The sequence below is a fragment of the Schistocerca gregaria genome, chromosome 6, assembly GCF_023897955.1.
Source record: "Schistocerca gregaria isolate iqSchGreg1 chromosome 6, iqSchGreg1.2, whole genome shotgun sequence".
NCBI classification, from domain to species: domain Eukaryota; kingdom Metazoa; phylum Arthropoda; class Insecta; order Orthoptera; family Acrididae; genus Schistocerca; species Schistocerca gregaria.
Window position 1 is genome coordinate 124,683,152 of NC_064925.1, and position 27,476 is coordinate 124,710,627.

Genomic DNA, 27,476 nt, shown 5'->3' on the forward strand with positions numbered 1-27,476 from the left:
ATTTTAATCATTGTTAGGGCGCTGATAACCTCGCCGTTGGGCGCCTATAAGATCCCCAAACCACACACACAATAAATACTACGAATGAAAAATTTCAGAAACAACCGTGACCTATGTGAAGAGCTTCATTGGGAGCTGCTGGCGCGGACATCCTTTCCGCCGTTGAGTTCCTTGAGGATGTCCTCGAGAGGTCGTCCCTTGGTTTCCGGCAGCAAGCACCTCCCGATGAGGGAGCAGGCCAGGCAGACAGCGGCGAAGAACCAGAAGGTGCCGTAGGCTCCCATGGACTGCGACATGGCTGGGTACAGTTTGCTCATGATGGCTGCGGTGCCACTGCTCGTCGAGTACGTGATTATGGCAGCCAAGCCTCTGATCCTTGGAGCCACCGTCTCAGAGACCACGACGTACGCCAGTGGGCTCAGTCCGACAGCGTGCATCAGCACATATATAGACAGGCAAGTGACTGGTAGCCATCCAACGGACGTCACATCTACCTGCGTCTGCTGCTTTAGGTACAGGTAGACACCCAAAAGCGCAACCGAAGTACCGACGGCCCCGTTCGCGAGGAACAGCAGGGGCCGTCGACCAATCCGTTCTATCAATACTGTAGACACCAGACCGCCAACAACCTGTGACATCGAAAGAAACGAATTAATACTTCAGATGACGACAGAGAAACATATTTTGCACTGAAACTTCCTGGCAGGTTAAAACTGTGTGCCGGACTCGAACTCGGGACATTTGCCTTTCGCGGGCACGTGCTCTACCATCTGAGCTACCCGAGCACGACTCACGCCCCGTCCTTACAGCTTCACTTCTGCCAGTATCTCGTCTCCTACCTTCCAGACTTTACAGAAGCTCTCCTGCAAACCTAGTTCTGCAAGATTTGCAGGAGAGCTTCTGTATAGTTTGCAAGTTAGGAGACGAGGTACTGGCAGAAGTGAAGCCGTGATAGCGGGGCGTCAGTCGTGCTTGGATAGCTCAGATGGTAGAGCACTTGCCCGCGAAAGGCAAAGGTCCCGAATTCGAGTCTCGGTGCGGCACGTAGTTTTAATCTGCCAGGTAGTTTCATATCAGCCCACACTCCGCTGCAGAGTGAAAATATCATTCTTGATATTTTGCACTTGCTGACTGTGAAATATTGAGGTATAACACATACAAAAGTTAACTTGTTCGATTACGTGCTGTACTTTCTGTAGCGTGTAGCTGGGTTATTCCGCTCACGGGGCTAATGCGCCTGATAGGAAATGTTGGAACAATGGGCTAGTTCCACACATAGTCAAGGTCGTTTTGCCTGCAGTGTGCGCCAGTATCTTTGTGTCACCGCATGTACTTGTTGTAAGGCCATTTACTGTTACAGTACTGACAGGACAGAAGAACAAACTTTAGAGGTAAGGGCATTGTGATGGATTACTGCCGAAGTTAACGAATAAAATCTATCTTTACATTACTTGTGTAAGAATATAGGTTATGCAGTGTGTCAACAAACATTTTTGGGGGATTTGGTGTGTCTTTCGAAATGACTGCGCCTTTGGGCTATTTCCTCTCAATCAAATTATTAGTTTAATCGATGTGTAACGCGATATTCTAGAAAACATATTTTCTTGGTTGCCTTTCAGATGGTCCGTACACACAAAAGGAAAAAGTCAAGCGTTTAATGTCCGAGGAAGAGATGAAATACGCAGTAACAAGTGCTATAGCACGGAGACGTGAGGCCGGCGTGGTGGCCGAGCGGTTCTAGGCGCTTGAGTCCGGAATCGCGCGACTGCTACGGTCGCACGTTCAAACCTTGCCTCGGGCCTGGATGTGTGTGATGTCCTTAGGTTTAAGTAGTTCTAAGTTCCATGGGTCTGATGGCCTCAGATGTTAAGTCCCATAGTGCTCAGAGCCATTTGAACCATTTGGAGAGGTGAGTATGAAAGGAGCTGCTGCGTTGTCCAAAATTCCTTATTCGACACTTAAAGAGCGGTACCTATTTCAAAACGTGATTCGGCACTGGCGGAAAAGGAACCTCATAGACCAGCTGGTCATCCGACGGTGTTCAGCCTAGAAGAAGAGGATGATTTAATTTCTAGGTTGAAAGACTTCGCTGCAAGGGGTTTGGCTGCACTCCTGAACAAATTCGAAGAGCAGCATTCACGTGTGCAACGACGAATAACATTAAGCATCCCTGAGGCGTGGAACACATGATTGCAGATAATGACTGGTTTACTGGATTTATGAAGGGGCATAGTGATTTATCACTCAGAAAACCATAAGACTTGTCAAAAGCTGCATCGAAGGAGATGAATATGCGGGCTGAAACTGCTGATTTCGATGTGTACCGGAATTTGTCTGAATAGACTGGAGTTTGTGGTAAGCCTCAGTTCATCTTCAAAGTTCACGAGACAGGTCTGCCACTTAATAATAGAACCGCTCTGTCACAGCGGCCAGCCGTTTCTTCATTTGGCAGACCCAAGAGGGAACTTAATCAAATAGTCAATTTTGAGTCGAAATCAGTGAATTTGTATTTCGCGTCGCAATCGGTCAGTTTTGTGCTGAAACCATCTAAAACGGATGTTGTGACCAGATCATTAGTTTTGTACGTAAATCACCATATTTTGTGTTAAGCCTTCTCGCCAACCGTTGAACATCTACATCAAAGAACCAAATTCAGTTAATGTTTCGGTTTTAATCGCTACAAATGACACCTGATAACTACCATGTCACATAACCTTTACGTCTGAGGGCTCTTGCTTCATTCAATGTTTTATGTTGTACATGGGACATCGGAATTTTCCAAAGGGTTTCTAAATGTAGCATTTGAGGAGTCCAACGGTATAAATATTGAGACTCGACATTTGCGACAGACTGCAGAACGATTTAATGCCACTGACGTACACCTTCTGTAAGGACCTCAAAGGCAAGAGAAATTAGTGCCTGTACAGAACCATACTGTCGTTTGCGCCTCGTTAATGTGTCGTTCTATAGCACTTGCAGTGAAATGATCACTTATTAATGTCTATTACAATGAAAGTATTAGGAAAATGAGACGGAATACTGACAAAATGTGATAATCCAAGCTTGAGTTTTTACATCTGCTGTCATTAAAATATAACATGAAGGACGTTGTGCAAGCTAAAGTTTGTTAGCAATTCTGGACACATATCACAACGAGTGGATTATTCCTGGTTTCCAGACATGTAGCATCACATATTTACACAGTTTTTATTAAATGCGGCATAGAACTGACGTCCAGTAGCGGCCCAGCTGAGTCCCTCTCAAACGAATTTGGTGGCTGTGTCGATGTGGTTCCTTCAAAGAGTTCACTTCCGATTTATACAGTCTTCAATGCGACTGGCATGTCTCAAACGATCTCTATGGCCATGATGTAGACATTGGATGTTTATAAATGACTTCCGACTAATTTCTTACAAATACAGATGTGGCTCTTCAACAAGTGTGCTTGCGCAGGAAATGATTGACAGTCAGCGTCGAGAGGTGAGCAGTGAAATGGCTGTGCATACAAACTTTGAGAAATTTCACTAGTCTGCTAAGTTGTGAGACAGTAAAATGTATTCGACTGTAGTCAGTCTTTGGAATATTTCCGAGGTTCGTCGAAAGTGGAATTATTCAAGGTCATTGGGACTGCTAGGTCAGAACAACGAGCAATCAGTGATACCTAATATTGGTAGGCAAAGCTATGTTCCATGTGGATGAAAACGTCGTTCGTCTCATTAATGACGTGGTGACTCGTTAGCACGTAACTGTTGACATATGCCACCATTATAGGAATGTTAGCGGTTGCCATACATGTCAGTAGACAGGAATTTTTGGTTTTTAAGCCTTAGATCAGGCCAAAAAAATTATGATGTGAACACCAAAGTGCTATTGTCCTTTTGCGTGGAGCATACGTAATGAGTTTGAGGCTTTCTAAAACTATGCTAATGGTAACATTTCAGGTGTCACGTGGAGGAATATTTAACTAGTAGAGCACAGTCCTTTACGCTGCACATTTATCTCAATATGCATAAACGATTTAGCAGATAGGACCAGTTGTGCTATGGAACTGTTTGGCAATGACGCCTTTGCGTATAGGAAAGAAACATTAATGGAGAATCGTAAGGAATTGTGGAAACCTGAGGACAAAAATTTCCTCTATATATAGTGTAAGATACTAACTTTAACCGTATTTAAAATTGTTATAACGAAGAGAACGAACGTCATGGTAACTAATTCCAACATTAGTGATGAACGTCGTACAAGTAGGCAGGGAAATACTATCAAATGGACCCTACTGCGTTATCAAGGAGGCATGAGGACAGATATGAAATTCAGATAAATGCCACTAGGACCTTAACAGATCGACACAAACTTTCGTATAAAAGTCTAAGACAAATGCTTGGGAAACTTAAATGGGGTTGCCTCAAAGAATGACGACTTAGTTCTTACGAAGGACAAGGATGTCGGAAAGATATTACCTGTAAGAATGACTACATCTTCTCAAAACGATAGAGATGTACGCAGTATAGTGCGTACAAAATGGTAATTGTATAGTTTTTCTAATTGCAGCGGTATGGTACAGCTTTATGTAGAAACCTCTCAAAAGCAGGTGTTATCAAGGTGCGTCTCACTGCCCAACGCAATGTACACAGGGGCAACAGCGTTTGGGGTATTAAAAGTATGATGCAGATTTTATACTAACGTCTCGAACAAGAACTGAACACTTTTTCATCCTGATATTTTGCAGTAACTGTCAATCAGGTGACTAGACAAGTATGCACATAGTGCTGACAGAATCTCACAATTTCCGTCACTCACAGACTCAAACTCATCGCAACTAGGAAGCTGAAAATTACGCAGATATCTTGGTTTGGTAAAGTAAGAAATGATATGAAGAAAATCTCTTCTCTGGAGTGTAATTTCTGACTACCTTTTAGACACAGATGTGTTTCCATAGACGTCAGTGCATCTGTTGTCATTATGGTTGTGTTAATAAGCAATAATACCAGACCGAACAGGTACCGAACTAGGGCAAATAGGAGATAAATCTGCTAGAGACACTTGCTGATACTGCATCAAGTGTTACAGCAACATACATGCTTTTTCTACGCTGCCTGTGTTCAGCGCCGTTATCAGATAGTCACTTAGCTCAGATGCCGTCCTTCACATTACATTGAGATGGCAGTAGAAGTAAAACCCTTCTAGAGGCTACCACAATTCGTCATTTTCTCGTCTTCCTTCCCTAGAATTTTATTGTAATATACATTAACAAGCTATCATATCACTGCAAGTGCTCTAGACTGACTTTTGGAGCATCAAACATGAAGTTACGATACTTCAGTGAGGGGGAAACGACTATATGCTTCCGTACAAGCCCTAATTTCTCTTACCTTTGAGGATTTTTGAATTTCCTGTCGTATTACGCTTAGCAAAATTGCATTTCTTTACTTTTTCAATTTACTGCCATAATTTGTATCTCCCGCCAATTTATGTATTCGGCAAATGGCCTGTGAAATGAGAGGTGTGGGAGAGGAGTAGGGGAGAAATATGGTAACAGTACATCATTTATGATGTCATCAGAAATCTGGCAACAGTGCATCCTGTTTTAGGATGGTCCTAATCCCGTTCTCGCAGAGAACATCCCGTATTTTTATTCCTCTATTTTCCTTCTTCAGTTACCTATAGTTACTACGTCAGATTTACATCCATTCGGTTGCAGAGTCAAATGGTCTCAGCCTCAGACACAGGAATCGCTCTAATTTTATAATCAACTAGTATACTGATAGGCAGCTTGATAAAACTGTTTTTGTGTATTAGCTAGTCCTAAAGTATCTGTCTGTCTTGTCGCGCTCTCTATTAGGACATGGCATTGAGTGCGAGTGTAAGAGGTACCCTCTAGTTATAACAGGCAACATTCATTATCTTGGCTATAGGGCCTATGTTGGTGATACACCATGTTATTGTTTTACTACGAGCGACACGTACTTCACTAAGTAGCAGAGAGGGCTGCACCAATTAGATTCATTTGTTATGGCATCCCGTGAATAGCAAGTGACAACTCCATTGTCACTTGTGATGTGTCGCTGTATGATTTCCAGTATATACACGTGGCGATACAAATTTAAACTTCTTGTTGTTCGTAATGTTGATCGTAATTCCAAACTAGACATCGCGAATATGTCGAACGTTAATAAAGATGGACGAACAGACATACCATCTGTAAGAATTGGTGTCACGGACTGATATATATATGTTATGACTATTAAGGTAAATACATTGTTTGTTCTGTATTAAAATGTTTCATTTGCTAACTATGCCTATCAGTAGTTAGTGCCTTCAGTAGCTTGAATCTTTTATTTAGCTGGCAGTAGTGGTTCTCGCTGTATTGCAGTAGCTTGAGTAACGAAGATTTTTGTGAGGTGAGTGATTTGTGAAACGTATAGGTTAATGTTAGTCAGGGCCATGCTTTCGTAGGGATTTTTGGAAGTCAGATTGCGTTGCGCTAAAAATATTGTGTGTCAGCTTTAAGCACAGTCTTGTATAAATTGTTCTAAGGGGACGTTTCACATCGTACCTCTTTTATTTCTGTTGTGTCGCCAAGGAATAAGAGCAATGCATACTACAGCGACATGATAAAAAAGGACTCTACTACTTTGGTGGCGAATTTCGATTGTACGTGTGGGTTTTGGAAACAGAACTACAGTGACTAACGTAGTATCCAGAATTACCTTGGTATTTCAGCTGTTATAGGAAATATAGCATTGGCCGTGTTACAGACTGACTTCCTAGCCGAATACGTTAGGGAATATTAGAATCCTGCGAGTCCTTCTCGTTTTTCTTCTTATGCCACCTCTGTAGCTTTTTAACGGTCTTTCCAGTATGACTCCTCCCTTATTTACTGTTAGTATGTTAATATACACTTACGAACAAATGCTTTAGAAATGACAGCTATATTGGAGAAGCAGTGTGACGATGAATGGGATAGTTCGACGTGTCACGTGACCCAGATGACACAAGTCTTATACTGGGCATCTGCACAACAGCAGAATACAAAGTGAGCAAGACCCATTTGCCTGTGACCATATTGTGGGCTACCTACATGTGGGACACTGCTTCTCCGAGGTCGTGCAGACATTGGGATTTTCGTGTCTTATCGTGTGACTGGTGTATTATTATTTGCCGGAAAACCGTAGCCGCCCGAGTCAAATGCTGTGAGCAAAAATATGTTATTACAGGAGACAAAAGTACGATGCACTAAATAACACACCATTACTCGGCAGTAGTAATCATCGAAGAGTCTAAAAATCCGTAATCACTGTGCTAGCGATATACACACCAACTTCACCTGTAAGAGACGCAGGTCAGAGAGCGCGGAAGTTAGCATAAGCGTAGGAGCGCTGACATTGCAAACCTGAAGAATATAAAAATGTCGCATAGGCTTATAAGTCACGTTAACGTACTGGTACATTACAGTGACGTAGTACGAGTGGGTAAAGCCACATGAGGGGGGACAAAGAGCTTGCTAACAGGACACCAGCCATACAAAACTTTCGTTATTTTCGTCTGAGTGGTGCTCTAATTGGATCAAATGTAAATAATGATACGTATTCTCTCATCACCCTCTGTAAAACGGTCGAGGAACACACTCCCCGATAACACGCATCACTTATGTGCGTATAGAATCCCAATGGGCCTTCAACAAGAGAATGCACCACCCTGTCGCTTCCCCTTTGTGTCAGGATAGTGAAGTACACAGCAACGCCTTAGTGTACGTGTATGGCTCAACAGCTCAGCTGTCCTCAAACGTACTGAGCTGAACTGGGACGCTATCGAACGTGTGTGTCTTGGACCTAGCTCCGACCAGTATCCTTGAACGGTGTCAGTGGTTGAGTAGTCATGGACCAGGGTCTAAAAATGGCTCTGTGCACTATGGGACTCAACATCTTACGTCATAAGTCCCCTAGAACTTAGAACTACTTAAACCTAACTAACCTAAGGACATCACACACACCCATGCCCGAGGCAGGATTCGAACCTGCGACCGTAGCTGCCCCGCGGTTCCAGACTGCAGCGCCAGAACCGCACGGCCACCGAGGCCGGCGGACCGGGGTCTCGCCGAGTCCATGCTACCACGCTTCTTCTCCGTCATCAGAGCGAAAATTGGTAAATAGACGTGTCAATTCCAGTTGATCATACGTACGTCCGTAGTCGGCAAGGAAAACAACATTATGCATTAATGTAAATGCTTTACTTCGCCATATGGTTGCCCTTCCCAGTGTCTGTGATGTTGCTGTATTGGAGTTCCAAATTTCAGTTGTCGAGATGCGATCTATGAATATCCGCCTTTCGAGGACCAGTATTTTATGTTGAGGACATTGCAGTTGTCGAATGTCCAGAAGGCAGCCTCAGGCCAGGTGTGTAGTAATTAAGATTCTCTGCCCAAAGGGTTTTGGACTCCAGGGTGCAGGATTGTTCCCACAAGTGCCTACTGTGACAGTAGAATAATGTTATTGAAATGAAAATATGTGAGGATTGGTATTCAAATGAATAATGGTCAGTGCTTTCGTACTTTCTCTGTGAGTTATTTCGTGAACAGCAGGGCAATTATGACGATCACAAAACAATAACATGTTTTAATCGAATCGATGATAGTGCACACGACTGTCATTATTCAAAAAATTTGTGTTGGTTATGGAATCTTGTAGATCTGAAATATCTGAAAATGTATTTCACTCATCATTGTGGAAAAATGCAAGAAAGGAATGATGGAGAAGAATTTTAAAAAATGATTTCTATCCAATAAGAGGTAACTTGCAAGTCGTCGATAGGAATACTGTAGCAGCTAGGAGTCGGCTTAAGACCAAATACAGTACTGGCCATTAAAATTGCTACACCATGAAGACGACGTGCACCAGACGCGAAATTTAACCGACAGGAAGAAGATGCTGTGATATGCAAATGATTACCTTTTCAGAGCATTCACACAAGGTTGGCGCCGTGGCGACACCTACAACGTGCTGACAGAATATGGAATCGGTGGGTTCAGGAGGGTAATACGGAACGCCGTGCTTAATCCCAACGGCCTCGTATCACTAGCAGCCGAGATGAAAGGCATCTTATCCATATGGCTGTAACGGATCGTGCAGTCACGTCTCGATCCCTGAGTGAACAGATGGGGACGTTTGCAAAACAACAACCATCTGCACGAACAGTTCGACGACGTTTGCAGCAGTATAGACTATCAACTGGGGAGACCATAGCTGCGGTTACCATTGCATCATAGGCAGGAGCGCCTGCGATGGTGTACTCAACGACGAACCTGGGTGCACGAATGGCAAAACGTAATTTTTTTCGGATGAATCGAGGTTTTGTTTACAGAATCATGATGGTGGTATCCGTGTTTGGCGACATCGCGGTGAACGCACATTGGAAGCGTGTATTCGTCATCGCCATACTGGCGTATCACTCGGCGTGATGGTATGGGGTGCCATTGGTTACACGTATCGGTCACCTCTTGTTCGCACTGACGGCACTTTGAAAAGTGGACGTTACATTTCAGATGTGTTGCGACCCGTTGCTCTACCCTTCATTCGATCCCTGCGAAACCCTACATTTCAGCAGGATAATGCGCGACCGCATGCTGCAGGTCCTGTACGAGCCTTTCTGGATACAGAATATGTTCGACTGCTGCCCTGGCTAGCACATTCTCCTGATCTCTCACCAAAAATGGTTCAAATGGCTCTGAGCACAATGGGACTTAACTTCTGAGGTCATCAATCCCCTAGAACTTAGAACTACTTAAACCTAACTAACCTAACGACATCACACACACCCATGCCCGAGGCACGATTGGAACCTGCGACCGTAGCGGTCTCGCAGTTCCAGATTGCAGAACCTAGAACCGCTTGGCCACCCCGGCCAGCGATCTGTCACCAATTAAAAATGTCTGGTCAATGGTGGCCGAGCAACTGGCACGTCACAATACGACAGTCACTACTCTTGATGAACTGTGGTATCGTGTTGAAGCTGCATGGGCAGCTGTACCTGTACACGCCATCCAAGCTCTGATTGACTCAATGCGCAGGCGTATCAAGGCCGTTATTTGGGCCAGAGGTGGTCGTTCTGGGTACTGATTTCTCAGGATCTATGCACCCAAACTGCGTGAAAATGTAATCACCTGTCAGTTCTAGTATAATATATTTGTCGAAGGAATACCTGTTTATCATCTGCATTTCTTCTTGGTATAGCAATTTTAATGGCCAGTAGGGTGGTAGATCTGAAAAATCTGAAAATGTATTTGAGTCATTATGAAAAATGCAAGAAAGTAATGATGAAGAAGAATTTTAAAAAATAGTGTCCAATAAGAGGTGACATGCAAGTTATCGATAGGAATACTGTAGCAGCTAAGAGTCGTTTTAAGAGCCAAGACCAAATACTCTTCCAGACACTCAAACTGGTCTATTGTATTTTAGCGTATTTATCTCCGAGGGAATGGCAGAAGAGTTCATTTTAGGTGAAGTCTCCTCTGTGGGATTCCCTACAAGAGCCAAGGCCGAATACTCTTCCATACAACCAAACTCGTGATATTGTGTTTTTGCATATTTACCTCCAAGGAAGTGGCAGATTCCTTTCAGATGAAATCTCCATTGTGAGATTACCTGTTCTTAGAAAAAACGAAAGTTCGGACACTGTTTCCGATGATATGATGAAAGACAGGGACAGACAGACTACATCGCACAGATAGGACGCTAGCGAAGGTCGGCGATCGTACCTGCAGCGCACCCAGGACGATGGTGGCCACCTCTGGAGATACTGACCCCCCAGCCTCGTCGAAGATGAGGACGGCGTAGTTGAGGACAGCGAAGGAGCCGCACAGCTGGGCGTTGGCGCCGGCCACCAGGACTATGGCGAAGCCCAGCAGGCTGGCCCGGCAGCGCAGCAGCTCAGCAAGCGAGACAGCTCTGCCGTCGCCGTCGCCGCCGCCGCCCGCCTCGGTCGTGTCTCTGCCCAGAGACGCCTGTATTCGCTCCACCTCGCGATCCACCTGCCACTCGGAGATCCCACGGCGCAGCCACCTCAGCGCCTGCGCACACCCGTGGCACGTGGAGCTACGTAAAAGCCCTCGTGCCGCTGGTACCTGTATGACTCCACAATGTATTTCTAAGACATATAGCAAAGTAAACGTACAAGGTCAGATGGAATAATAATGGGAACTTTTTTCTTTCGCCGGTATTGTAAACCTGATTCTCAATGTTAGGTACACACGTACCTGAGACGTGGGACTTACGGAAAGCAGGAAAAGGTGTGGATGGGGCCTAATAAGTTACCGTTGGTTGAACAGTAAACACACACACTTCATTTAAGGAAATAATTTTTTGAATGTTTTTTAAAATGACTGCAACACAAGCTACACGGACGGCTGAAGTCCTTATTTGTTACTGTTGTGGTCTTCAGTCCTGAGACTGGTTTGATGCAGCTCTCCATGCTACTCTATCCTGTGCAAGCTTCTTCATCTCCCAGTACTTACTGCAATCTACATCCTTCTGAATCCGCTTAGTGTATTCATCTCTTGGTCCCCCTCTACGATTTGTACCCTCCACGCTGCCCTCCAATGCTAAATTTGTGATCCCTTGTTGCCTCCATACATGTCCTACCAACCGGTCCCTTCTTTTTGTCAAGTTGTGCCACAAACTCCTCTTCTACCCAATTCTACTCAATACCTCCTCATTAGTTATGTGATCTACCCATCTAATCTTCAGTATTCTTCTGTAGCACCACATTTCGAAAGCTTCTATTCTCTTCTTGTCCAAACTATTTATCGTCCATGTTTCACTTCGATACAAGGCAACACTGCATACAAATACTTTCAGAAACGACTTAATGACACTTAGATCTATACTCGATGTTAACAAATTTCTCTTCTTCAGAAAGGCTTTCCTTGCCATTGCCAGTCTACATTTTATATCATCTCTACTTCGATCATCATCAGTTACTTTGCTCCCCAAATAGCAAAATTCGTTAACTACTTCAAGTGTCTCATTTCCCAATCTATTTCCTCAGCATCACCCGACTTCATTCAACTACATCCGATTATTCTCGTTTTGCTTTTGTTGATTTTCATCTTATACCCTCCTTTCAAGACACTGTCCATTCCGTTCAACTGCTCTTACAAGTCCTTTGCCGTCTCTGACAGAATTACAATGTCATCGGCGAACCTCAACGTTTTTACTTCTTCTCCATGAATTTTAATACCTACTCCGAATTTTTCATTTGTTTCTTTTACTGCTTGCTCAATATACAGATTGAATAACATCTGGGAGAGGCTACAACCCTGTCTCACTCCATTCCCAACCACTGCTTCCCTTTCATGCCCCTGAACTCTTATAACTGCCATCTGGTTTCTGTAGAAATTGTAAATAGCCTTACTCTCCCTGTATTTTACCCCTGCCACCTTTAGAATTTGAAAGAGAGTATTCCAGTCAACATTGTCAAAAGCTTTCTCTTAGTCTACAAATGCTAGAAACGTCGGTTTGCCTTTTCTTAATCTTTCTTCTAAGATAAGTGGTAAGGTTAGTATTGCCTCACGGGTTCCAACATTTCTGCGGAATCCAAACTGATCTTCCCCGAGGTCCGCTTCTACCAGTTTTTCCATTTGTCTGTAAAGAATTCGTGTTAGTATTTTGCAGCTTTAGCTTATTAAACTGATTGTTCGGTAATTTTCACATCTGCCAACACCTGCTTTCTTTGGGATTGAAATTATTATATTCTTCTTGAAGTCTGAGGGTATTTCGCCTGTCTCGTACATCTTGATCACCAGATGGTAGAGTTTTGTCATGACTGGCTCTCCCAAGGCCGTCAGTAGTTCCAATGGAATGTTGTCTACTTCCGGGGCCTTGTTTCGACTCAGGTCATTCAGTGCTCTGTCACACATTTCACGCCGTATCATATCTTCCATTTCGTCTTATCTTTATCCTCTTCCATTTCCATAATATTGTCCTCAAGTACATCGCCCTTGTATAAACCCTCTATATACTCCTTCCACCTTACCTCCTTCACTTCTTTGCTTACAAATGGGCTTCCATCTGAGCTCTTGATATTGATACAAGTGGTTCTCTTTTCTCCAAAGGTCTCTTTAATTTTCCTGTAGGCAGTATCTATCTTACCCCTAGTGAGATAAGCCTCTACATCCTTATATTTGTCCTCTAGCCATCCCTGCTTAGCCATTTTGCATTTCCTGTCGATCTCATTTTTGAGAAGTTTGTATTCCTTTTTGCCTGCTTCATTTACTGCATTTTTATTTTTTTTCCTTTCATCAATTAAATTCAATATTTCTTCTGTTACCCAAGGATTGCTATTAGCCCTCGTCTTTTTACCTACTTGAACCTCTGCTGCCTTCACTACTTCACCCCTCAGAGCTACCCATTCTTCTTCTACTGTGTTTCTTTCCCCCATTCCTGTCAGTTGTTATCTTATGCTCTCCCTGAAGCTCTCTACAACCTCTGGTTCTTTCAGTTTATCCATGTCTCACCTCCTTAAATTAGCACCTTTTTGTAGTTTCTTCGGTTTTAATCTACAGTTCATAACCAATAGATTGTGGTTAGAGTCCACATCTGCCCCTGGAAATATCTTACAATTTAAAACCTGATTCCTAAACTTCTGTCTTACCATTATATATCAGATACCTTTTAGTATCTCCAGGATTCTTCCATGTATACAACCTTCTTTTATGATTCTTGAACCAAGTATTAGCTATGATTAAGTTATGCTCTGTGCAGAATTCTACAAGACGGCTTCCTCTTTCATTTCTTCCCCCCACGTTTCCTTCACTCCCTTTTCCTACTGACGAATTCCAGTTACCCATGACTATTAAATTTTCGTCTCCCTTCACCACCTGAATAATTTCTTTTATCTCATCATACATTTCATCAATTTCTTCATCATCTGCAGAGCTAGTTGGCATATAAACTTGTACTACTGTAGTAGGTGTGGTCTTCGTATCTATCTTGGCCACAATAATGAGTTCACTATGCTGTTTGTAGTAGCTTACCCGCTCTCCTATTTTTTTATTTATTATTAAACATACTCCTGCATTACCGCTATTTGATTTTGTATTTATAACCCTGTATTCACTTGACCAAAAGTCTTGTTCCTCCTGCCACCGAACTTCACTAATTCCCACTATATCTAACTTTAACCTATCCATTTACCTTTTTAAATTTTATAACCTACCTGCCCGATTAAGGGATCTGACATTCCACGCTCCGATCCGTAGAACGCCAGTTTTCTTTCTCCTGATAACGACATCCTCTTGAGTAGTCCCCGCCCGGAGATCCGAATGGGGGACTATTTTACCTCCGGAATATTTTACCCAAGAGGACGTCATCATAATTTAATCATACAGTAAAGCTGCATGCCCTCGGGAAAAATTACGACTGTAGTTTCCCCTTGCTTTCAGCCGTTCGCAGTGCCAGCACAGCAAGGCCGTTTTGGTTAATGTTACAAGGCCAGATCAGTCAATCGTCCAGACTGTTGCCCCTGCAACTAGTGAAAAGGCTGCTGCCCTCTTCAGGAACCACTCGTTTGTCTGGCCACTCAACAGATACCCCTCCGTTGTGGTTGCACCTACGGTACGGCCATATGTATCGCTGAGGCAAGCAAGCCTCCCCACCAACGGCAAGGTCCATGGTTCATGCGAGGGGGGGGGGGGGGGAGGGGGGGGGAGGGAGGAGGGAAGTCCTTATTAAGAGAGGGAATTCAAAATTGTCGGCTGAAGGCCACAAGTAGTACATCAGAACAATTAACGGCTGAAGGCCTAAATCACAAAAAAGGAAGCAAAATTAGGGTTTAACATCCCTTCGACATCGAGGTTATCGCAGCACACACGCAGTATGTTTCAAGGGTGCGAAAGGAAATCAGCCGTACCCTTTCAAGGCAACTGTCCCGTCAGTCGCATAAGAAATTTCTTTTAAACAATCATTTCTAAAAAATTGAAAGGTTCCAATGGCTGTGAGCACTATGGGACTTAACATCTGAGGTCATCAGTACCCTAGAACGTAGAGCTACTTAAACCTAACTAACCTAAGGACATCACACATATCCATGCCCGACGTAGGATTGGAACCTGCGACGGTAGCGGTCGCGCGGTTTCAGACTGTAGCGCCTAGAACCGCTCGGTCACTCCGGCCGGCGTGGAACAACAAGCGCGAACCGCAAGTCGACACAAACACAGAGGGGCCCAGAAGCGGTTGGAACACCAAATACACGTCGTCCGATGAGACGACCGACCTACCGAACGACCAACCAACCGTCGTCCCCGTTCAAGTCAGGCAAGGGAAAGTGAATCGTCGACTGAGAGCTTATTTCCAGGAGGTCACTTACACACACACACACACACACACACACACACACACACACACACACTCACACACACACACACTCACACACACACAAATATAACGATCCATTCAACTTAAACTCACTGAATCCGGACCGTGACGTGGTCGTGCACTCTCGCGACCACATCCTTCCATGGGTCAGAGCATGTAACGCCAGCAGTCCCGGCGAGTACTGGCGCTGTGCAGACCTCACTGCTCCTTCGTCCTAAGCGAACTCCTTGACACACGACGACCCAGAAATACTCGAGGTCGCTCCAAAGATAGTACCGCAGTACTTGCTATCGATAAGTGCTGCTGCTGCTGCCACTGACGGACGGACAAGGCGAGCAAACGTAGGGGTTTCAGTGAACAGACTAAGAAAACGAGAGGTCACAATCCGAATACACGACGCCAAACTGTGAAGGGCACAAACGCGAGCCGGAGCACGGCTCAGTACCTGATGGATTTTTTCATTTGTAGCTTTTCTATATTTAGTTTATTGTTGACAGTCACCAATAGGTTATACTTGTTTTCAAGTATTCGGTGAAGTTTTAACTTCGAAAAAGCTGATCAAAGAATTTGCATTAAATCTTACTTGATAAAGTGCAGCACACCATTCGAAATGTTGACTGTGGTTTCGGCGTTTACTACTATGACTAACACAAGAGTTTACGGTTTGAGAGAGGCTCGAGAACACGCTGGAGCGGACAATCTCCCTGGATGGCTTAGCACATCAACTGCTGATGGCAGTATGGAGGAAGTAAAGAAAGTTTCTCTGGAAAATCGCCGAATCACCATCACAGGGGTTGCTGATAATGTAGACATACTCTCTGGCTCCTGTCAAGGGTTTTTCCCGGATGGTTGGCGCATGAAACGTGTAGCAGCAAAGTTTGCTCTGAAATTATTGAAGTTCGACCAAAAAGTCAAGTATAATGTGCTGCGAATACGTAGAAAGAAAGATCATTTATCATTTAGCTACACTATAGCAGGTCAGCAACTGGAAGCAGTTAATTCCAAAAATTATCTGCGAGTAGACATTAGGAGTGGTTTAAAATGGAATGACCAAAAAAAATTAATCATCGTTAAAGCAGATGCCAGACTCAGATTCATTGGAAGAATCTTAAGGAAATGTAATCTAGAGTTCGCCTTGCCCGTTACTTGTGTAATCTGATCATTCCATATGAGGTCATTTCGAATAGTCACGATCAGATGCTTGACAGATGTTACCGCTTCCAAAGTCTGGGCATTTAATTTCTACTCGTACATTAATGAGGATTTTCGCCTTGTCATACGCAGTAGGTTACACTTATTAATATAGAGAGATAACTGCGAGTCATTACACCACACATTTATTTTCTGTAAATCCTCATTGATTTGTTCACAATTTTCGTGTGATACTACTTTCCTGTAGACTACAGCATCATCGGCAAACAGTCTAAGCCGCTGTCAGTACCATCAACCAGATCGTTTATGTAAATCGTAAAAAGCAGCTGACCTATTACACTGCCCTGTGGCACACCTGAAGTTACTCTTGTTTCTGTTGATGTCACCCCGTTCTGTACGACATACTGTTCCCTGTCTGTTAGAAAACTATCTATCCAACCGCATATGTCATCGGATAGGCCGTAAGCGCGCACTTTTTGGAGCAAGCGACAGTGCGGAACTGAATCGAACGCCTTTCGAAAGTCGAGAAATTGGCATCAACCTGGAAGCCGGTATCTAGAGCCTGTTGTATACCATGCACAAAGAGGGCCAGCTGTGTCTCGCATAACCGCTGTTTCCTAAAACCATGCTGGTTTCTGCAGATGAGCTTCTCAGAATCTAGAAAGGTCATTATGTCTAAACACAAAATATGCTCCATGATTGTTCAACAAATCGATGTCAGTGAAATTGGCCGGTAATTATGTGCATCTGATCTTCTACCCCTTTTCTAGATTGCTATGACGTGGACCTTTTTCCAGTCCCATGGAACTTTCCGCTGTTCCAATGATCTCTGATGGATAAGAATGGTCATTAACTGACAAGTGTACGTTTGAAATGCATTTCTACTAACTAAGAAAATATTTCGTAGTGAAGTCAGTGTCGGATCGCAAAGACACATTCACATAAAAATGTTTCGTCTGCCGACCCGTATTTACTGGAAAATTTGTGCTTCTGTTATTATTCTATCCAGTTTCTTTATGCGACTGCCGGTGAGGCGAAGAAAAAAGGCCCTAATTTATTGAACTTTTCTGTAGTGCCTGTTATATGGGGCGTACATATTAATGCATCGTTCTTCCGCTAGTGAATGAGGCGTGTACTTATTTGCAGCATATTGTGTGTGTGTGTGTCGTAGTACAATCGTCGAGCAGAAGGACTGGGCGATCGAGGTTTTCTAAGCAATTTCCTTCTTAGGTAAACTACACTTCCCTTAGATCGAGGATAGGAACCCTTGTCTTGGTTGAACAACACTTCCTTTAGCTTTTCCGATAAATGTATGCGTGACAAACGTCCTTGCAAAACAGTTAGCTGCGAGCGGTAGTCTTCATTCCGAAGACTGACTGGTGCAGCTCTCGGAGACAGTCTACCCTATGCAAGGCTTTCAATCTCTGCGTAACTACTGCAACCTACATCCATTTATTGTATTCAACCAACCATTGGACTCCCTCTACAGTTGTATCCCCTCTCCCCCCTCCGCCCATCACACGCGCGCGCGCGCTCGCGCGCACACACACACACACACACACACACACACACACACACACACACACACCTCCTGCCTTTCCCAAACTGATCATTCCTTGGTGCCTCAGAATGTGACCTATCAACCAATCTCATCTATTAGCCGGTGGGCGAGGGGGCGCAGAAGTTATCACACTAGTCTCGCATTCGGGAGGGTGACAGTTTATATCCAAGTCCAGTCATCCAGATTTAGGTTTCTGTCATTTCCCTATATCGCTCCAAGCAAATGACGGGACGGTTCCCTTAAAAGGGTACGGCTGATTTCCTTTCCCACCCTTCACACATTCTGCGTGTGTGCTCCGTCTATGATAAGCATAATTTTGCTTCCTCACATCTTTTAATCAACTTGTGCCACTAATTTGATTTAACTGCAGTTCATTAAGTGTCTGATCATTAGTTGTTGGCTACCCATCACTTAGCTACCTTTCTAATTTTCCACGTTGTTCTGTAGCACCATATCTGAAAAGCTACTATTCTCTTACTGTGCGAACTGCTTTTGGGTCACTTTTCGCTTCTGTACAAGGATATTCTCCACACAAACACCTTCAGAAAATACTTCTTAACACTTAAATTTATGAAATGTTAAATGTGTGTGAAATCTTATGGGACTTAAATGCTAAGGTCATCAGTCCCTGCCGGCCGCAATGATCGTGCGGTTGTAGGCACTACAGTCTGGAGCCGAGCGACCGCTACTGTCGCAGGTTCGAATCCTGCGTCGGGCATGGATGTGTGTGATGTCCTTAGGTTAGTTAGGTTTAATTAGTTCTAAGTTCTAGGTGACTGATGACCTCAGACGTTAAGAAGCATAGTGCTCCGAGCCATTTGAACCAAGCCATCATCAGTCCCTAAGCTTCCACACTTATCGTAGGACACACACACACACACACACACACACACACACACACACACACACAAACACACACACACACACACACACACCCATGCCCGAGGGAGGACTCGAACATCCGCCGGGACCAGCCGCACAGTCCGTGAATGCAGCGCCTTAGACCGCTAGGCTAATCCCATGCGGCTTAAGTTTATAAATTACTTGTCCAGCATACAGAGCATTCTGAGACACGTTCAGCAAGTGAAGTATTGGTTAGCAATCAAATAATGGCACCATTTGCGTTTCTGTTTCTTATGTAATTGCCACGCATGGTTTCCCTGGTTTCCTCTACTGATTGCTTAATGTACACATTGAATAATAACAGCGAGAGCTACAAGTGACGCACTCCATTTTCAAGCACAGCTTCCCTTTTTGTGCACTACGTCTCTTATAACTGCTGACAGGTTTCTGTACAACTTGTGCATAACTTAGACTTCCTGTATTTTACCCTTGCTACCGTCACAATCTGTCCCTGAATCTACAAATACTGCCGTAAAATTGTAATTAGCACCTCGTAAATACAGGGTGTTTCAAAAATGACCGGTATATTTGAAACGGCAATAAAAACTAAACGAGCAGCGATAGAAATACACCGTTTGTTGCAATAAGCTTGGGACAACAGTACATTTTCAGGCGGACAAACTTTCGAAATTACCGTAGTTACAATTTTCAACAACAGATGGCGCTGCAAGTGATGTGAAAGATATAGAAGACAACGCAGTCTGTGGGTGCGCCATTCTGTACGTCGTCTTTCTGCTGTAAGCGTGTGCTGTTCACAACGTGCAAGTGCGCTGTGGACAACATGGTTTATTCCTTAGAACAGAGGATTTTTCTGGTGTTGGAATTCCACCGCCTAGAACACAGTGTTGTTGCAACAAGACGAAGTTTTCAACGGAGGTTTAATGTAACCAAAGGACCGAAAAGCGATACAATAAAGGATCTGTTTGAAAAATTTCAACGGAGTGGGAACGTGACGGATGAACGTGCTGGAAAGGTAGGGCGACCGCGTTCGGCACCCACAGAGGGCAATGCGCAGCTAGTGCAGCAGGTGATCCAACAGTGGCCTCTGGTTTCTGTTCGCCGTGTTGCAGCTGCGGTCCAAATGACGCCAACGTCCACGTATCGTCTCATGCGCCAGAGTTTACACCTCTATCCATACAAAAATCAAACGTGGCAACCCTTTAGCGCCGCTACCATTGCTGCACGACATTCGCTAACGATATAGTGCGTAGGATTAATGACGGCGATATGCATGTGGGCAGCATTTGGTTTACTCACGAAGCTTATTTTTACCTGGACGGCTCATCAATAAACAGAACTGGCGCATATGGGGAACCGAAAAGCCCCATGTTGCAGTCCCATCGTCCCTGTATCCTCAAAAAGTACTGGTCTGGGCCGCCATTTCTTCCAAAGGAATCATTGGCCCATTTTTCAGATCCGAAACGATTACTGCATCACGCTATCTGGACATTCTTCGTGAATTTGTGGCGGTACAAACCTCCTTAGGCGACACTGCGAACACCTCGTGGTTTATGCAAGATGGTGCCCAGCCACATCGCATGGCCGACGTCTTTAATTTCCTAAATGAATATTTCGATGATCGTGTGATTGCTTTGGGCTATCCGAAACATACAGGAGGCGGCGTGGATTGGCCTCCCTATTCGCCAGACATGAACCCCTGTGACTTCTTTCTGTGGGGACACTTGAAAGACCAGATGTACCTCCAGAATCCAGAAACAATTGAATAGCTGAAGCAGTACATCTCATCTGCATGTGAAACCATTCCGCCAGACACGTTGTCAAAGGTTTCGGGTAATTTCATTCAGAGACTACTCCATATTATTGCTACGCATGGTGGATATGTGGAAAATATCGTACTATAGAGTTTTCCAGACCGCAGTGCCATCTGTTGTTGACAATTGTAACTACTGTAATTTCGAAAGTTTGTCTGCCTGAAAATGTACTGTTGTCCCAAGCATATTGCAACAAACGGTGTATTTCTGTCGCTGCTTGTTTACTTTGTATTGCCGTTTCAAATTTACCGGTCATTTTTGAAACACCCTGTATAAAGTCTTTGGTTATATTGCTGGTATACGCCTGCAGTCAAAGCGCGCCCTCAGATCCTCGCGCCCCAGTCCTTACACTTGTTACCTTTCTGGCCTGGTGATGTCGGCGAACGTGCATCAGTCTGTGCGGTGTCTCGGGCATGAACGCGAAACAGAAGACGAAAGTGACGACCGGAGCGAGGTTCAGGTACAGGACGATGTCGTAAGGCTGGTAGGCGCCCACAAGGAACGCGCACAGCGAGCCACAGTTGCAGAACAGCGGCAGCAGGGAGCCGAGGGACCCGCGCACTTTGTCCGTCGTCGTCTCGCTGACGTACAGCGTCGCCATCACCATGGTGCCAGCCGACTGCACGCCGACGAGCACTCTGCAAATCCAAGTAGAGTCGTGACATTCCCTTGAGCGCCAGACTGAGGAGAAACAGCTAGGTACGATTTACATATACTAAATTTTCTTTATTTAAATAAAACTAATTTTTTTTATATATAACATTTTTAAATAGGACAGAAAGGAATAAAATAATTTCTTCTAACATCATACAGAATCCTATTCCTATAAGTCATTGCCTCTTCCTATGTAGGTAGTCCTTTGTCATTGTGAATTTTAATAGCTATGAAAACAATTGTAAGATTTAGAATGATAAACGTGGTACAGATACAATGCATAATTGATAAATGATAAATGAATGCTTTCCCTCCTTGCTATTCCATTACTTACTAACCGATGCATGTATAGTTCATGTCTTTACTATTATCTCCCCCACTCGCTGTCCATCTCTGCCTCCTCTCTCTGACCATAACACCCATTCCATTTTATTCATTTCCCCTTTTCCCTCTCTCTAGCTAATTGCTCTCCCCTTGACTCTCTATCCACCTCTTCTCACCCACTCTCTGGCCATCTCCTCTCCCACTCTCTCTGTCCATCTTCTCCTCCCCTTTCTCTATCTACTTTCCCTTCCCATGTCCTTCTCCTTCCATCCTCTTTCCATACATATCTTTCTCCCATATATGTTCATCTCTTCCTCTCATTTTCTGACCATATCATCCTCTCCATCTCACTATCCATCTCCTCCTGCCCCTCTCTCTGCTCAGCTGGGCCCATCCGCACATATACCCCTTAGAATGCGTTCTGATACTACCCACACAACACAGCAGTTGTGCAGGGCAGCCTAGATGCCAGTTGTTGGCAAACTCTTTCACCCCACCTATTTCCTTGCTGAACAGACTGGCAAGAAAGTGAGTTAATACTGCATAGTCATCCAGCTCTGACTTATATCTAAAATTTCAAGTTGCTAGCTCATTGCAAAGTTATTTTAAAATAAGTCGCAAAATTTGTACTGGGCAACCAACAGGCACACAAGAAAGCGACCAAATAAAAACGTGGGAGATATTAATTACATCCAGCAGATATCATAGCCCATATTGTCGATCATGCCCCCCATTTGGCCAAGAACCACAAGTTTATTCAGTTACACCATATCAATCTGAAGACACTCATTGTTGATTACATGCTGTAGTGACCAAACAGTAGGGCTGTTAATGGACTCATTTCATACAGTTGCACGTATTCCTGTCTTGCAATAACCCCTTCATCTCCGAGTAGCACTTTGGTTATTTGTTGGTTGTATTCCGATCTCTGTCTACACTTGCAGGTTTTAGCCTCTTCGGCGTCCTCGAGCACCATGTAAATCATGACGCCTTAACATCCATCCATAGTCGTGTTCCTATTTCTTGTCAATGTTTTTCCAAATGTTTCTCTCCTCGCCGAATTTTCAGAGGACCTTCTCATTTGTTATTAATCCACTGAGTAGGCTTCTCATGGCCAGGAATGCCAGTGCTCGCCTGATTTTTATGTCCTCCTTGCTTCATCCATCATGGGTTATTTTACTTCCATGATGGGAGAACTTCATAATGTAGTCTACTTCGTGATTGCCAATTTTTATATTAAGTGTCTCGCTAGTGTCATCCTGCTACTGCTCATTACTTTTGTATTATTCCGATTATTCTCAATCCGTATTCTGTTCTCATTAGACTGTTCATTCCATTCAACAGTTCCTTTAATTATTCTTTATTTTCGCTCATGGTATCAATATCATCAACGAATGTTTGTATTGTCATCCTTTCACCTTCTATTTTAATCCCACTGTTGAACATTTATTTTATTTCCATCATTGTTTTTTCTATGTATAGATTGAATAGTAGGGGGGAAATATTGCGTCCCTGATTCATGTTCTTTTCAATCTGAGACCTTCGTTCGTCCCTTAGTCTTGTTCCTTTTTGGTTTTCGTAGATGTTGTATATTATCCATATTTGGCTACAGCTTACACCCTTTTTTCAGAATTCTGAACATTTTGCACCGTTTTATATAGTTGATTGCTTTTTCTAGGTCAATAAATTCTATGATCATGTCTAGATCTTCTGTAAATATTCCATGAACTGCCCTTCACTGAGTAGATCCTCAATTTTAACAATACACTGATGTGACAAAATTGGTGAAATACCTCCTTATATATTGTTGGATCTCCATATGCCCAACATTGTGCAACAGTTCGAAGTGGCGTGGAATCAACAAGTCGTTGGAAGTCCCCTGCAGAAACAATGAGCCATACTGCCTTTATAGAAGCCCAGAATTTCGAAAGTGTTGGTGCATGATATTTTCCGTGAACTGACATCTTGATTATGTTCCAGAAATGTTCGATGGGCTTCATGTCGGACGATCTGGATGAGCAAATCATTCACTTGAACTATCCAGAATGCTCCTCAAACCAGTCGCGAAGAGGTGTCACGGTGTCATGACATCCTTATTTGGGAAGTAGCCGAACATAACGATTTCCAGTAAATGATCAGTTAAGTTGCACCAGAGGACCCAATCCATTGAATGTAAACACAGCCCACACCATTATGGAGTCATGACGAGCTTGCACAGTGCCTTTTTGACAACTTGGGTCCATGGCTTCCGAGGATCTGCGCCACACATGAATCATCAGCTCTTACCTACTGAAATGAGGTGCATCTGACTAGAGCACGGTTTTCCAGTCGACCGATATGGTCACGAGACCAGGAAAGGCGCTGCAGGCGATGTCGTACTGTTAGCAAAGGCCCTTGTGTCAGTCGTCTGCTGCATGTCCCATTAGCGCCAAATTTCGCCACACTGTCCGAACGAGTACGTTCATCGTACGTTCCACATTGATTCCTGTGGTTACTTCAGGCAGTGTTGCTTGTCGGTTAGCACTGACAACTCTATGGAAATGTCACTGGTCTCGGTCGGTAATGGAAAGCAGTCAGGCATTGCTTTGTGCTTAGTGAGAGGTAATGCCTGAACTGTGATATTGTAGGCACACTCTTGACACTTTGGATCTCGAAATATTGAATTCCCTAAGAGTTCCGAAATGGAGTGTTCCATGGCTCTAGCTAGAACTTTAATTCCGTGTTCATAGTCTGTTAATTGCCGTCGTGTGGCCACAATTACTTCAGTACAAATAACACCACCGCCAGTGCATTGTACTTTTGTTCTTTGTGTTCGCCGTGTAAGTGCATATCGCTATCCTATTACTTTTCTAACCTCAGTGTGATATGGTTCAAAATGGCTCTGAGCACTATGGGACTTAACATCTGAGGTCATCAGTCCCCTAGAACTTAGAACTACTAAAACCTAACTAACCTAAGGACATCACACACATCCATGCCCGAGACAGGATTCGAACCTGCGACCGTAGCAGTCGGACGGTTCCGGGCTGAAGCGCCTAGAACCGCTCAGCCACTCAGTGTGTTATGAAAAGGGTAGATTGATATTCACAGTAAAAATGACACGTCGAGTTGTAGACAGACACAAAGAGAAGACTGGTACACATTGATCTTTGGGACGTAGCCTTCTTCAGAAAGAAAAGAAACACACACACAAATTCACACAAGCAAGCACACCTCACATGACCGCAATCTCCCCGCTGCTCTAGCCACGGTGGCCGGAGATAACGGCAATGTGTGCATAATGTGTGCTTGCTTGTGTGAATTTGTGTGTGTGTGTGTGTGTGTGTGTGTGTGTGTGTGTGTGTGTGTGTGTGTGTGTGTTTCTTTTTGCGTCTGAAGAAGGCTTTGGCCGAATGCTCCATGTGTAACAGTCGTTTCGTTGTGTGTGTGTGTGTGTGAATGCAGTGAATACCAATCTACGGTTCGAATCCTGCCATGGGCATGGATGTGTGTGATGTTCTTAGGTTAGTTAGGTTTAAGCAGCTCTAAGTCTAGGGGACTGATGACTACAGACGTTACGTCCCATAGTCCTTAGAGCCATTTGAACCATTTTGAACCAATCTATCCTTTCCATAATATTTTTAATACTCCAATCTTGAATTTCCATTGTTAGAGCTTCCATTTCTTTTTTTACTCTTCTGTCCATTATTTTGTTGCCGTAAATGCTATTGTAAATAATTTTATGGTAGCTGAAAATTATCAGATGATCGGAACAAGTAGTCCATAAAAATTTATTTTACCACAAGATCTTGGCGGTTCTGATTATGTCCCTATACAAATTCTCGAGTCTGTTTTCAACTTTACTCCGGAACTTCGAGGAGACGTAACGTTTGCTATAGATTTACCTAAGACTAATTTTACCTCCGCGGATGCCTATAAATGGAGCGTTGTATGCATTATTGATATCAGTTATTAGATCTGGAAATGAAATCGTATCACTGTTGTTGTTGTTGTTGTTGTTGTTGTTGTTGTCGTCGTCTTCAGTCCTGAGACTGGTTTGACACAGCTCTCCATGCTACTCTATCCTGTACAAGCTGCTTCGTCTCCCAGTACTTACTGCAACCTACATCCTTCTGAATCTGCTTAGTGTATTCATCTCTTGGTCTCCCAATACGGTTTTTACCCTGCACGCTCCCCTCCAATAGTAAATTGGTGATCCCTTGATGGCTCAGAACATGTCCTACCAACCGATCCCTTCTTCTGGTCACGTTGTGCCACTAACTCCTCTTCTCCTCAATTCTATTCAATATCCACTCATTAGTTATGTGATCTACCCATCTAATCTTCAGCATTCTTCTGTAGCACCACATTTCGAAAGCTTCTATTCTCTGCTTGTCCAAACTGTTTATCGTCCATATTTCACTTCCATACATGGCTACACTCCACACAAATACTTTCAGAAACGACTTCCTGACACTTAAATCTATACTCCATGTTAACAAATTTCTGTCCTTCAGAAACGGCTTTCTTGCCATTGCCGGTCTACATTTTATACCCTCTCTACTCGACCATCATCAGTTATTGTGCTCCCCAAATAGCAAAACTCCTTTACTACTTTGTCTCATTTCCTAATCTAATTCCCTCAGTATTACCCGACTTAATTCATCTACATTCCACTATCCTCGTTTAGCTTTTGTTGAAGTTCATCTTACATCCTCCTTTCAAGATACTGTCCATTCTGTTCAACTGCTCTTCCAAGTCCTTTGCTGTCTCTGACAGAATTACAGTGTCATCATATCACTGAACATTTGTAAGTCGAGAATGGTCCTTACCTGGCCACGTAGAGGGCACCGACAGAGGTGGAGAACATCAGGATGATCCACGAGACAAGTGCAGGTGTTATGGTCAGGTAGCCGAGCATCTTTCGGCCTACATGGCCGCCGAGAGCGGCGAACACGGGCACGAAGGCGCAGCTGGCGACCGCCATCAGAGCCACCAGCCAGGAGCCCTGCTCCACCGTCAGCGGCTGGTCTGCCAGGCCGCTCTCTGCCGACAGCAGCTGCGGCAGCGCCATCGCGGGCCACGCCGTAGCCGCGCCCAGCGAGAATGTGTTCAGGTTCACTGTGCAGGCAGCAGGCAGGCGCACACCAATGTCATTGTTAAGGGGCCCAACTAATAATGTAGATTCCCAAAAGCACAACTCCCACTGGTACACTTACGCTGTCTGATTAAAAGTATGGAATGCGAAACTGAACACTAAATTTTGCAAGGTGAGTATAGGCCAGTTGAAGAGGGGGAAGGGGGGGGGGGGGAGAACTACGTTGTCAGCATAGAAACATTGCATGTAGACTGGATTTCACCTAAGTAACAAATCCTTCAAGGACATTGCAGGCATTTCAATCTTTCCATATCTGCCCAAGTCAATTGTTCATAACAGTTAATTGGAAACGAAAAAGCCATAACAACAGCTAAATGAAGACGAGACAAACCTCATGGTCTGACAGACAGGCACCTTCGAGCATTGAGGTGGGTATTTACAAAAAATCACATGAATCAGCAGAAGGAATCACACTTCAGTGCTACCAGCAGTCCAGTTAGACTGTGGATAGAGAGTTAAAAAGGATGAGGTGTAGTGGTCGGGCAGCTGCTTATAAGCTACAGATTTCTGTATTGATTCTAGGTGACGCTTGAGATGGTGTAAAGAGCGGCGCCACTAGGTTCAGAATGGTTCAGATGGCTCTAAGCAGGATGGGACTTAACATC

General features: G+C 44.0%; 1 protein-coding gene across 1 annotated transcript; it reads right to left on the reverse strand.

The window, feature by feature from the left end:
• Nucleotides 1–125: 125 nt before the first annotated feature.
• LOC126278751 (facilitated trehalose transporter Tret1-like) lies at nucleotides 126–26,787 on the reverse strand. The gene is made up of 4 exons (XM_049979028.1): nucleotides 26,546–26,787; nucleotides 21,115–21,394; nucleotides 10,754–11,065; nucleotides 126–629 (listed from the first exon to the last, which is right to left on the reverse strand). The coding sequence occupies exons 1-4, from the start codon at nucleotides 26,785–26,787 to the stop codon at nucleotides 126–128; spliced, it is 1,338 nt and encodes a 445-aa protein (XP_049834985.1).
• Nucleotides 26,788–27,476: the final 689 nt, after the last annotated feature.